The sequence below is a fragment of the Lichenostomus cassidix genome, chromosome 3, assembly GCF_008360975.1.
Source record: "Lichenostomus cassidix isolate B80296 chromosome 3, HeHo_3.0, whole genome shotgun sequence".
NCBI lineage: Eukaryota > Metazoa > Chordata > Aves > Passeriformes > Meliphagidae > Lichenostomus > Lichenostomus cassidix.
Window position 1 is genome coordinate 87,903,105 of NC_139483.1, and position 14,212 is coordinate 87,917,316.

The 14,212-nt window shown below is 38.8% G+C and overlaps 1 protein-coding gene across 7 annotated transcripts in view; it reads left to right on the forward strand.

Moving 5' to 3' along the window:
- Positions 1-14,212, forward strand: part of DST (dystonin) — a 295,384-nt gene that overhangs the window by 104,892 nt on the left and 176,280 nt on the right. For 5 of the 7 annotated variants that reach the window (XM_085056616.1, XM_085056615.1, XM_085056613.1 and 2 more), the window contains 3 exons: positions 896-985; positions 3,800-3,877; positions 6,212-6,304. In XM_085056616.1, the coding sequence (XP_084912742.1) occupies positions 896-985; positions 3,800-3,877; positions 6,212-6,304 (261 nt within the window). Of the gene's footprint in view, positions 1-895; positions 986-1,511; positions 1,611-3,799; positions 3,878-6,211; positions 6,305-14,212 lie in introns of all 7 variants that reach the window. The other 2 variants (XM_085056610.1, XM_085056608.1) reach the window with 1 other exon arrangement.

Genomic DNA, 14,212 nt, shown 5'->3' on the forward strand with positions numbered 1-14,212 from the left:
AGCTTAGGAAGTTTCTGATCTGGTGGTTCAATGGGAGCACAGGGAGCTGACATTAAATTGTAGCTGGAAAGCCCTCAACCTCTGCCTCAGCAAGTCAAAAACCTCTGATTCTGAAAAATTATGTCCTCTGTGTCACATTCAAAGAGCAGCCGGCTGAAATTGTTTAAGACTTTTCAGATAAAGTATTTAAGCTAATGGTAAGAATCCAGAAGTTGCCTGTGGACAGATATCTCCCAGCTTTGTTGTGCCTGTCAGAAAAGGTAGGGCTTCCAGCTGTCTCTATGGTCATTGCACTCCCTACTAGTTCAACCTAATGTCATAGTTCTTGGTGCAGTGTGTAAGGTGGATGTGTGAGTTGTTGAGAAAACTCACTAAGTACTGGGAAACCTGAGGTGACAATATATGTTGTTAATTGGTGGATGGTATTCTTTGATTAGAAAGTTTATTACTTTTGGCCTGACTGCAGTGAACATGCATGCTGCTGATAATATATATCTGTTGTGTATTTTTTTACAATTCATTGAATCTATCTACTGTTGTTGTAGTGGTTGTTATTTAGCTCCAAATAGGAGACTATCTGACGTGATTTAAATTGTCAGACACTGATTTTTTCATTGCTACATGCATTCATAACCTGTAACTTAATACTGTTTCTGTTTTCATTAGAAGGATATAAAGTGCGATGAAACTGTGCAAGCACAAACACAGATGTGAATTTTGTCTATTACAATTAATTTGCATGGGCAAATTTGTTATGAAAGTGAAGAAATTCAAAAAGCAGTGCTGAGGTGTAGCTGAGGTTTATCTGTATTTTAAAAGATAGGTATTAATATGAGCATGATTTCTCAGGTATAAAAGCGGATCTTGTATTTAATTTTTGCATTTATGTTTGCAGGTTCGAAAGCATGTGAATGACCTATATGAAGACCTAAGAGATGGACATAACTTAATCTCACTTTTAGAAGTCCTTTCTGGAGACACCTTGGTAAGCTTTTAGGTCATAATGCAATGGTTCCAGATTGTTAATTATGCATTTTCTCTGTTTGTTAGCTCCTTGTGTATTGACTGCTGTAGATTTCTTTGATATTTTCAGTACTCTGTGACCTGATACCAAAGACACAAGTTGTATTTCTGTTGGTAAAATATGCTGTTGTGAATTCTGTGGGGGAGTGCGATCTGTTCTCTTCTTGTGGTTAGTGAGACTTCCTTTCTTAATAGGGTAATGCACTATTTTTTCTGTTCCTTCCTTTTCTTTCTGATTTTTGTTTTAACAAGTATTGGATGCTTAATATCTTTTTGCATTAAAGGGAGTAACTTACAAATAACAAGGATAAAATGTCCCTGAAATTGTCTAACACACTCCTCAGGTGTCATTTCCTTTCTTTGTGAGCATTACTTCCCTTGCTTGGTATTTGTTCTCTTCATTATGTTCTTCTTTTCATGCTCTTCTTTTCATTTGTGGTCTGTCTTGTGTTTTTGCTGTCCTGTCTCCTGTCTGTTATATTCATTAGCCAAGAGAGCGAGATTTTTTGAAGACCTTACGGTTGGTGAGTTCAACAGAAGCATGCGCAAATGAACAGCATGAGGATGTGGAGGATGAGGATAAGGGGGTAGGTGTCGACCCCCATAACTGTACTAATGTAGTGTTTGAAGTGTGGTGTCTGCTAATGTACATTCTTAGTTTGGTGTGCTGCAGTAGTGGGCTGTAGAGAGGACCAAAGAACTTTTGTTGGTAAACCAGGATACGTGTGTTTATGGTGGAGGTATGGTAAAGACAAGTTTTATTTGGCCTTTTTGTGACAGCTAAAATGCAAATGCTCAAGATTTCTATTTGTTTTCTTTCAATAAACTGTACAAAACCATGGCACAAATGTAAACTGGACAACACCATCAAGATGCTATAAAATATATTTTTTAAATAAAAAAATAGATAGGGAAATGTCATAATTCTATTGAACTAAGACTTTTTTTTTAACTTGCAAATAGTATTGTCCATATACAAGTAATTTAGACAAAGACTTGAAAGTTCTTCTTAGCAAAATCAATGGCAAAAAAATGATTTGTCTTAATTAGAAGTACCAGAGTACTGTGCCCATGGTGTGTGTGCCATAATAGTGGACAAAATCTTGCAATAAGGTAATTCAGTGTGCAGATCTGTTTGTTGGAATTTACCACACATAGTAGTGATTTTTATCAAAGCAGGTAGATTAGACATTAAGCAACAGCTTTTTGTTGTGGCTACTAAAAATACAGATAGTTGGCAGCGTTTATTTTTCTTGCAACAAATGCTGAATTATCGATTCACTATATTTTGCCCATCCAGAAGGGAAATATCTACTTACAAAGTGTGAAACGTTGGGTGCTTGTTAGTCTGAGTGATCTGTTTCATGCCTTTTTAGACCTTGCATTTTGGCATTTGCTAAAGCAACTTCCTGTCATAGGGCCTGAGTGTCTCCCTGGCTCCCTTGCGTTGTGCTGCAGTTGCGATTTCACTGGAATTTGTGTGCTTTTTTTTCTGGAGAGCAGCATAACTCAAAATGCTGCATTTTTTAATTAAAAAATATTTCCCCTCTGAGATGCTAACTATATATTTTGGGATTTACTATACCTTCCTTATTGTGGAAAACCAAGTTCCAGGTCTGCAGTCCTTCATTCCATCTGTGGAAGCTACTTTATAGCAGGGGCTGTAATGCTTGATCCTGAGCTATTGGTGTGAAAAACAAGGGGCTAAATAAAAAATTCTGTAATGGAAATGAAAATTCTTTTTGCTTCCGTTTATGCTTCTTATTCAACTTCATTTTCCTATGTTTCTTTTTGGCAAGCATCTGATACTCCATAGGGTAAAAGAAAAGGCAGTTGAGGAAGGCTTGGGCTTATCTGTGTGTTTCACACTGATTGTCTGAGGAAATGCTCATATTCATGGCTGATCCCTAGCAATTAAAGTCTGCCTCAGTTTATTGCTGTGAAAATTTGTGGAAAATGTGAAATAAGGAAGAATAGAAGGACTTGGATATGGTGTTGATAATACAAATTTAACTGCTTTCCCATGCTGATCTGTGACAGCTAAGTATGCGTTTTCTGTGTGATTCTTCTTCTTGGTGATTTTACACTAACTGCATGCAGTTTTGCCATGTTTCCATTAACACACCGCTCATTTTTATTTTACAGTTTCTTCTTGATAGTTTTGCCTTTGCTTTGAGGGGAGTGACCTGTTAGTTTTTTCATGCTTCATAATGTTCTACCCAAGTCAAGAGGTTAAACTTACACTCTAGGACTGGTTATGTTATATTATTCTATTTGGAGGAAGATACTATCTTTATTAGAAGCTTTAAATAAATATGTATAGATTTCATAGTGATTATGCAGTCATACCATTAAGCCATGAAGTTCCATACGGAGGTAAGCTTTTTCATCATGGAGTTTACCAGAACAGTGTAAAGGTCCATGACATTACTTATGTTTTGTTTTGCTTAATACACTGTAAATATTTTATAAACATGTATTGCAGTTTAGTTTCTGTAGGTCGTAGCCCTCTTGGCCTTAATAGCACTTTACAGAGAGCAGCTATCAGCCTGCATGGATCAAGGTTGCAGCTGGGGACTACTGATCTTTCTTGCCATCCACTGTACTAAAAAATAACTACAGTTTAAATAAATAGTTAAAGCACACTTTTCCACCAAAGGTGTTGACTTCATTAAAGCTGTAGTGCCTCAGATGTTCCACATGGTATCTTTTAAATCAGACTGTTTGTTCTTTTGTCTGATGAGAAAATCTCACAACTACTGTTTTCCAATTGTAGCCTCGGGAAAAAGGTCGGATGCGTTTTCACAGACTCCAGAACGTCCAAATTGCACTTGACTATTTGAAAAAGCGCCAGGTATGGTGAAAATTATAAAAAAGAGAATTAATGAAATTTTTGTCACCTGTAGCTAATAAATAAAAAATTTGTCCTGCTTTGTTTTCTGTGCATTTTGAGTAACAGCTGCTCGTGTAGGCTTGGCTCTACGTCATACTTGAGATGGTTAAGAGAGATGTGGGAAAGGTAGTTTTACCCTTGCCTGAGCAGTAACAACACATTCCATGTGATATATGCTATTAAAGAGGAGAAAATTATGGATCCTTAGGAGTTGCTTACAGTAAATGAACTCTGTCTTTCATGCTGCCCAGACATTTGCTGGTATGCAGTTTTATTCGCAATCTAATTTTTAATGCAAAATGCCAATTCAAACAAATTAAAATGTTGTATGGGAGTTCCTAGTTTTGATTGTATTTGTTTTGGAAAAACTTTCTCAAACTTTAATCCTGATGAAAGCAAAACTGGTCCCTTAGAAAGGCATCAGAGCCACCTGGGCACTGTGGAAGATTCAGGCTTAATTTCACTTATATCTCTTTTTAGCCAGACACTTGAAGTCCACACTGTTGCGTCGTTTTCTGCTCCTGTGAATTTCTTTCCACTTTTCAATATATTTTAAACACTTACAGAATTAGTGCTTTCTCTGTTTACAAAATGTCAATTAAAAATATTCCAAAACATGGAAGGAAAAGCTGTTGCTCCCTATCCATAACATCCCAATGAATTGACACTAAAAATGTGCTTTTTGACCGGTTGATTAAAAAAAAAAAAGAAATTATTTTTGTTTCTTCAAAGGTTTGAAAGAATATGAGGTAGCAAACCATAAACAGATACTTGGTTTTGTTATGAAACCAGATGTCCTTTTGCATTTTGAGAGAAATTTCAAAGTTGCCTTTCAAGTCACTCAATGGCGTGTGTGCACTGAGAACTCAATCCCCCTTTGCTGACTTCAAAGCAAACTTTCCCTGTTAACCTAAGTGAGCCACTGAACAAGTACACTACAAAGTAAATCCATGGCTACTTGACAGTCACAATGGCATTTTTATGCAGCAGGACCTCAGGACTTGTGCTGCACTATGCCTTATTGATGCATGGCAGACCATGAGTATTAAAATGCAGAAGATGCAGGCCTGTGTCATCCTCGTGTTTATGAACGTGCACGTGCTGCCATTGATTGTGATCTGAGGATTTTTGTGCTCTCTTTAGCCTCATGAAGATGGCTGTATTCTAGTGTACAGAGTGCTTGTAGGGCTTTGGTCTTGGCAAATTGTCAGTGGGACTTGCAGTCGATTAAAGTTTCAGCCCTCTGGTGGGCATTTCTAAACTGTATTTAGGAGGTAACTTGCTCAGATTGGCTGTATAACCTCCAAATACAATGCTTTATTGTGATTGTAGGGCAGAGAGATGCTATGTATTTATAATTTTGAAGCCTGACTTGGGAAATAAACAAACAACATACCGTGAAATACACTTTCTTGCTTTTTTTCCCCCTCCAAATAGTTAAGATTATGTCTGAAGATCAAGAGAAGGACATGCCTTTGCTTGTTCAGTTGATAACAGGGTATATGCTGAAAAGCATGTGCATGCAACTTCACTAATGTAAGCATAAAATGTCTTTTAGCTGGGTCATCTTTGACTGCTAGGCTGTATGGATGCAGAACACATATAGAGAAATTAAATGTACTTATAAAATTAGACAAAAAAAATAGAATTATTGAACTCACTCTGGTTGTGAGTTTATGGGAGTGTAATAACAGCGGTTCTTGTTTTAATCCTGTTAACCATTTGTTTATAGCTCTATGAATGGGTACAGCATCAGAAAGCATAATAATTGTTGTTTTTATTAAGCCATTGGTTACTCAAATGTGATACTAAATTCCTAGTTTTGTCAAGCCAGACCTGTGTTTTAGCAGGCCAGTTCTGCTGCTGAATTCTTGCTTAAGTACAGGAAAGCGTGGGGTGGAAGAAGGGCAGCGATAACTTCCCAGTGTCAGCACTGCCCTGGGACTGATACACAAGCTACAGATCATTGTGTTCATGTTATCCTTCCCTGCTCTGTCGTGCCTTCCCCGTTTGACATGAGCAAGGCAAAGTGTATTTGGCATGGGGAGCAGATCTGCCGGCCTGGGGACAGCTGAGGAATTTCCTCATCTCTGTGTGAGTGGGAGACGGCAATTCCTGGCAGGCTGCTTACAGGCAGAATGCAATTCCTGTCTGCTTTTGAGAATTAAAAAACCCCAGCAGAGTAGGCTCAGGAAGTGAGTGGTGCATCCTTTACAATCATGCCTGTGTAATGCAGTATGTATTTGTGGCATATTTATTTCAATTTTGCCTTGTGTTTTCTTTCTGTGATGGCAGGTGAAACTGGTTAACATCAGAAATGATGATATAACAGATGGAAATCCCAAATTGACTTTGGGATTGATATGGACCATAATTTTGCACTTTCAGGTAAGCCTTGTTTTGCTTGACAGTATGTTTTTTGTTAGATTCTTGCACAGTTGAGAGGAATGTCAACTTAGGACTCCATACATTTTTTCTCTTCTCTAATGGGTATCTGAAGGTTTTGATGATGTATCTTATTTCATGATGTAACTGAATCTCAAGATTTTGTTTGCTAATTTCCTGTCTGTGGAGCGAGAGAGAAAAATAGCTTCAGTTTTAAATCAGTAGTTGATGTCTTCCTTCCAGCATTTGAACATATCCTTCTTGTTTTATTCTACAGACTTTTGATGAGTATTAATATATATTGAAAAGTTTTAAAGTTTTTTTTTAAATTCAGGATCTGCTGCTAGGAGTATTTCAGCAGCTCTTCTTTCAGCCTCTTCTGGTAGTTCTTCCCATGTCAGCATTTGTTTCTAGCCCCAGCGATGGTAGCGTGGGTCACACTAGGTGGCACTCTGGTTGTTGTACACTGGTGGGATTGTGTACAGTATAATGCAGCCTTACAGTGTGTGGTGTTAAATAGCTCCTCAAAAGGAGGCTTGCATAATGGCCCTGGCTGTAGATGATGTAATTCAGAGGACAGATAATTCCCATTTAGTGACTGCGGCATTGTTAGCGATAAACTCCCTGCTGTGCAGGCATTTTAAATGATCAGAAATTTGCAAGATCACACAGAGGAAACATGGTTCACTTAGGAGTATTCCGCACTGGATTTATGAGTGAAAAAAATTCTTAAAAAAGCCCAGAGAGGCTGCTAGGATCTAATATGCCCTTCTGCAAATCCTGATGGGGAGCAAAGTCATGAATGGGGCCAGTGGGACTCTGATTTAAGAAGGGTGCACAGCTTCGCCCGGACCAGCACATAAAATAAAGGAGAAACCACGAGCGAGGACCTGGAGTTCACTCAGCTTCCCTTGTCATGCCAGTCTTTGCTTCCACATGGTTATATAGAGAAAAAACCGCTGGGTTTAAATATATTTAAGCATGACTTACAGAATTAGGCTGTGATTGAATGTTGCTCTATTTTAAGAAATAAAAATTATTGACAACTTACTAATAGAAGCTGTTAGTGGAAGTTAAAACTTTACTTGATGTGTATTTTATGTTTCTGAACCTGATCATTAGGCTTTTGCAGAACAAAATTGTTGGTTTTTTTCATTAGCTGAAGCACAGGACATCTGGCACAATATTGGGTACATATAAAAAGTGATGAAAGTTAGTACTACCAGTTACACTTGTAAAAATATTATGAACAGGAAAACAAATTTATATAAATCACGTTCTTTAGGAGAACTGGTGTGACAAGGATTTTCCCCTGTAAGGCAGTCAGCTCCATATGAAATATGTTGAAGCATTTAAATTGTAGCCAAAACACTTCACTATGTCCTAACCCAAATAACTACCAACTAAATGTCTGCAAGTACAATTCATATCTTGTAAATCTGTCAGAGTTGGCTGTTTCAGTTGGAGGGGAACTACAATGCTTATCTAGTGTGATTGCCTGACCAGTTCAGGGCTGACTGAAAGATCAAGCATGTTGCTTAGGGCAGGCTTGGGGCATTGACGACCTGTCTGGGAAGCCTGTTGCAATATCTGACCACCCTCTAGGTAATATCTGACAACTCTCCAAGTAAAGAAACACATCCTGATGTCCAGTCTGAACCTCCCTGGAACAGTTTTGAAGTATTCCCATGTGACTAGATACCAGGGAGAAGAGAATCATAGAATGGCTTGGGTTGGAAGAGGGCCTTGAGAATTATCTCGTTCCAACCCCTCTGCTGGGGTCAGGGACACCTTCAACTAGACCAGAACAGAACCCTATCCAAGCTGACCTTGGACACTCCCAGGAATTGGGCATCCTAACAACTTCCCTGGGATCTGTTCCATGATCTTCCCAGGCACAGGGGTGAGGCTGACAGGTTGATAGTTCCTGTCTTTGTTGTTGTCTTTTCTTCCATTTTTAAAGATAAAAGAAAGCTCTTTTAAAGAAAAAGCTCCTTTAAAGATCTTAACACCTCCCTCTCCAGTTCCCTGCAGAGCAGTGAGGTAACTCTTCAGCCTCCCTTTCTCCAAACTAGACAAACCCAAAGTCCTCAGGTGCTGCTTTTAGGACATACCTTCCATCCCTGTCACCAGCTTTGTTGCCCTCCTTTGGACATATTCGAGGACCTTCATATCCTTCTTAAACTGTGGGGACCAGAACTGCACACTGTTCTTTGGGTGAGGCTGCACCAGCACTGAGTGCAGCAGAATAATTGACTCTCCTGACGCACTATGCTGTGTTTGGTGCCCCCCCCCGTATGGGGCTTGCCATCTTGGTGACCCTATATATTTCAAAATATTATCTTAAAAAATTGGTAAAAAAAAATAAATTAAGAATGACTTCTGGTGCTTGACTAAATATTAAGCCTCATTAATAAATATGAAGTAACTGAAGAACAGGATTTAAAAAAAAAGTATATTCTGTCTTTCTGCTATTGATGGCTGCAGTACCTACACTGAATGCAGAAGGGATTTGTAAAATGTTATGAGACACACCCTGCACTAGGCGTGCACACAAACCATGTGTGCTTGCATGCCATTTACTGCTATGCCATTCTTTTGAAGAATATGGCAATTTGGTGTCACTGACACCCACATATGGCCACTTCAGATTCAGAATGTGAAGTTCAGAAGAATGTACATACTTAGACCTCAAGTATTTTTTTGTCTTCACTTAGATTTAAAATGAGGGAAAAATCTGAACGGAAAAGTGTACCTGTGGAGTCTTCACCAAGGGATAAAACTTTGTGATAATAACTGTGTTTATGCATGGAGTAATCCTATAGTTATCGGGAAAGTTGTGATTAGATTCAGTCTGAAGTTAAGACACTTAAATCCAGGTGCTTATGGGGAGCTATGTTCTTATGCAATTGTCTAAATTGTCCCTTTAATCTGATAATCGGAGCGATAGAGGTTTAGTCTATACAGTTTGTATAGCCTAGACAGTGAGTCAACTAAGTAGCTATGAGAGGTCCACTCCATTGACTAAACATAAACATCTGTGCTGTTGGAGATTTATGAGACACCCACGTGGGTATGAGAAGCATGACGTGGGTCTTATGGGAAACCCACTCTCATCTGGGAAGAGACAGATCAGGCAGGATAAACTGCTTCTTAAATGGTGGTAAACAAGTTTAGCAACAGATTTGAGGCCTGGAGGGCTAGGCATTACAGAGGGTGAGGCTGATGGAGCCATTCAGATCCCTTGAAGGAGATGCCTAGAGCACCCACGGAGCTATTCTCTTGTCCAGCATAGTTTCTATGTGTGTTCTGAGATGACACTTTGTATCCAGTAGCATATGCAGTGGGCAGCAGGTTTCCTTAGGTTTTGTGGTGTATATGCCATCTCCATGTGGATATCTCAGGAAGTTTTAAGTGTCTCAAATGTTCTAGATGGTCAATTGACTTTCTTATGTCTGTGCTTCAGGGTGTGAGGGAGTGCTGTTGATTGTACTAACTAGATCCCCAGGGCTTCTGATTCAGTCTCCCAAAGACAGGTGGCATTTGAGTGACATCTGAGGTGCACTAGAGTATGCAAGACATGTATCCCAATGAGAAACTGACCTGTGGAGAGTCATAATCTTCTAGACCTGCAGCTGGAGGCCAGCTGGGATATTGCAGGATATTTCAAAGAACTCCAGAACCCCATGTTGAAGAAACTAAATCCTACCTCCACTGCATAAAGTGGTCTCTTTGAAACCTAGCCAGTGTGTAAAAATGAGTATCTAGACACCTAAGTTGGAGTGTTTTAAACTGAATTACCCCTTAATTGTCACAACATTTGAAGAAGTAGTTGACTTCTCAGTGAGCATAAGAAGCTGTTTGCTGTGTGATGTTACTGGCTCTGCTACACATCAGTTATGTGTATTCTAATAACACTGCAATCTGGGAAGTAGTCAAGATGCCAGAGATTTTTTTTTGGCGGCTGTTTGTGGCTTATTGTTTCTCTGAGTCATGGTCCTTATCTGGAGGATATTATTTCCTCAAAATAGAAAATCCCTCTTATTATTGGAATGAATTTAGGAATGATTTAGGGGAAAAACATGATGAAAAAAATAAAAGATAATACACATTTGAGGATTATGTTTCTCTTGCATCTGAATTATAACTAGAGATGGTGATGGCTTTGTGAATTGGTATCCATAACTAGATAAATATAAATGTTATTCTGAGTTATAGCACTGACTTCTGCAGCTGCACAAGTCCAGAAATTGTCCATTCTTCTGTGTCCCAAGTATTTACACAAGACATACTGAAAAGATGGAATGGGAGATGTGGTGGATTATTGAATTGAGTATTAGAAAGTAATTTATTCTGTGGGTATTGAAAAACCCCAATGCATGTATGTTACTAGGATTTATGCAAGCTTTCAATGTACGCATTTCACATGCTTCTAATAGTAGGTGGCTTAGTTTAAATTCAGTTTCATAATGTAATAACTGTTATAAGTTATTTTCCTGGCACCTGTAGAACATGCTAAATCAGATTATAGAATTTTGTATAATCACAGGCTGTGTGTATAAATATCCAAATTAATACTTTAATGGATGCCTTTAACACCCGATATATTTTCACTGATGACACTGGAGATGAGCAACTAAAATGATGGTAGCATTTGTCCTCATAAAGTCATCACCATTTTAGCAAGATTTAAATTCTATGAAAACTGGTGATCATTTCTTTTCAAACCACTGCAAGCATTCTTTAACAAATGTTAAATATTTAAAATCAGTTGCAGTTGGTTGAAAAAACCATGTCAAAGCAAAACAAAACTTTAAATTTGAACTTTCATCTAGCTAAAATTAGGCCTCTGTGAACTCAGACCTGAGAAGTTTTCAGAAGGTTCTAAGTCAGGACTCAGTAGACTTTTTCTCTTTCAGTTTCATCACCATTTTGCAGCTCAGGAGCTGCTGTTAGACACTTTCCCATCCACTCTTCCCTGCTCTTTGCTGTCAGACCTCGGCAGGGTGCTGCTTTCCAAGTTTATGGTCAGAGATGATTTTGTCCAGATGTTACAGAATTATCCAGCTCTCTCCAGATGGGTACTTTCTCTCAGGCCTCCTTAGGCACATGTAGCTTCTTTACATTTCTCTTTCCAGCCAGCAAATACCTTTTTTTGCTGCTGACTCCCCATAAACTTTTGAGAAAAAAAAAAATTTTATTAGTCTTCCCCCAAGCAGTCTACAGGCTGTTCATTTAGTCCAGCATCAGCAGGTAAACTTTTAGCAGTGCTGTGAAAAGGTGAGACAGGTAGATTTGCAAGGCTGTAGCCTTCATACAGGGTGGCCAGAGGAGGAGGCAGCTCAGCTGTGGTGGTCCATTTCAGTAAGTGATGTGCAGAAGACAGACGAATATCCCATGCCAGGGGTCACCATTCAGTAGACATGCTGCCTGCTTTCCTGAAGTGGCCCATGTGTAATCAGGAGAGCTGGATTTGGTCTTCGTTCACTGTTCTCCTGGCAACCATTCCTGTGGCTGCAGCTGTCTGGTGCTGCCCAAGCTGTGTGCCTTGTAGCCCAAGGATTGAAGTTTAGTCTGCCTCTGCTTTAAAATAACCAGAACAGTTCAAGGCCTGATATTCTCAAAGACTTAAAAATAGAGCTATGTGGCCAGTTGTCCTGTCTGTGGCTGTATGTGATTGTAGGATAAAGTGTATTCCACATGGGAGCTGCATTGTCCATCATTAGCCAGTGCAGCAGCATTACCTGCCCTTCAGCATTTGTTAGGGTGTACTCTAGTGATATTTTATTTCTCAGCTGAAATCCTAGTTGTTTCTTCTAGAATTCTTCAGCAATTTATAAAATAAAAAGGTAAAATTAAGTCTTAGGTAAGAAAATGAGTGTGGAATTCTTGAAATTTCTGGGACTCATCTGAATTACAGCGAGGATGAGAGAAGCATGGAGTCTCTGTCATGAATGCCATAAAACTACCAATAAGGAGCAATTTCCTCTTTTTGTAAGCCATCTCACTGGATGTAAAACCTGTCCTGTTGATGATTGTGACTTGGTAGTTGAACATCCCTTTCAGAGTTTGAGGAGTGGTTGCCAGTACAGCTCAAACAGCTCCAAACTCTTTGTTTGTGCTAGCACAGCTTTATTTTTGTCCTTGTTCTCTATCTTGTGCTGCTTTAATTTTCACTTTCTCACTGGCTTATGTTTATCTCTCTGTTATTCTGCATGTGACCTTAGGGCTGTGCAACAAAATGCTCGCTGGTTATCTGGTATGCTGTTTCAGTGCCGTGAAATGACATGTCCCATTTATGCTAAATGCTCCATTACTTCTGCTGTGTTGAATAAACACACAAAAAGGAGGGGAAAGGGATCATAGATCCAGGAGAACCTGAAATGGATTCCTAGTAGGGTTTTGATAAAAGATACCTGGCACAGATTGATTGGCAAAGTGGAATAACTTCTCCTGTACAGCAATTACTAACTCTATGAGATCAATGATGAAGCGTAAATTAGCAGTGCTCATAGGCTGAATGTATCCTCACTTGGCAGACCAACAAATACACAGATATTCAACAACATTGCCACTGTAATGTGTTGTGCACCTGACCCGTGTTAAGAACAGAATCATTTCCCAGTCAAAGACATGCTTGACAAATTACAGAAATCTGTGGTTAAATGCAAACCCATACAAATCTGTGTGAACTATTTCATGTTTTAGTGTTAATCTTTTGTTTTCCATGTCTTAATCTTAAACTCTTGTTTGTGATTAAGCAGCCTCTAAGACAGGTCAAATTGCAGACAAGTGTTGGTCTAATCCTTTATTCGTGTTATACTTCTTAGGGGGTTTAGTGCTAGAAAAAGTCTGTTGTTAATCTCCCCATAAAACTTTGCAGCACTGGTGGCTACAAATTTGTATATTTTACATGTTTTGCTTAAAAAAATACCAACAGAAAAACACAACAGAAAACCAATATCAAGATAAAGAAACACAGCAGTCCCTGGTAGTATTTTTAACAGCTTTGATCACCTGGATCTCTGGCTTAAACCAGTGCTGAGCTTCCATTCAGGTCTAGTCAGATAGTTGGATGTCCAAGACAAAAAAAGCCCTTGGTGTGGTCATCACTATGTTGTGGTGGCTCTCATAGGTTTCAGTGGCAGTCTCTTTTGATGCTTTAGAATATCATTTATCTATGCTCTAGCTGACAGGTTTTATAAGAAATTTCCATTTCCCTCTTCTGAATCTCCAGTGTAATCCTATTAACTGTTTCTTTCCTTGCTAAGACCAAAGTTATGACTTCATAGAATTTCAGTTAGCTGAAAATGGTAATTTTGATTTTAGTTACTAGCACTTTCATTTATCATCTTTGCTTAGCGTTTTTATATAAAAAAACTTGACATCTGATATAAATGCAATTTATCAATTCTGCTGTTCTTGATAGTCTCCTTGGTTCAAGAGCATAAGTGGTTTAGTTAAAGTGACTATGAAGTTACTGTTTGGTTCTTGGAAAAACAAAGGACAGCAGAAAGAATTATTAATAGAGAGCTGATAGCCTTCTCAGGAACAGCTGGTAAGTATTGTTAAAGTGGTTAAGTCTCAAAAATACATGTTTCCTATCTATTTCTATGAAGATAGAAAGATGATAGAAATCATCTGCAGAGGTATATTTGGAATGCATTTATTCCTAGGTAATACTTAGAAATTGATAAATCACAGAGCTACTGTAGAATATGCTGAGATGGAAGGGACCCTTCAGGATCATTGAGTCCAACTCCTAACCCTGCAGAGGACAGCTCCAAGAGTCACACCATGTGTCTGAGAGTGTTGTCCAAATGCTTCTGGAACCCTGTTAGGCTTGGTGCTGTGACCACTTGCCTGTGGAGTCTGTTCCAGTGCCCAACCACCCTCTGGGTGAAGAACCTT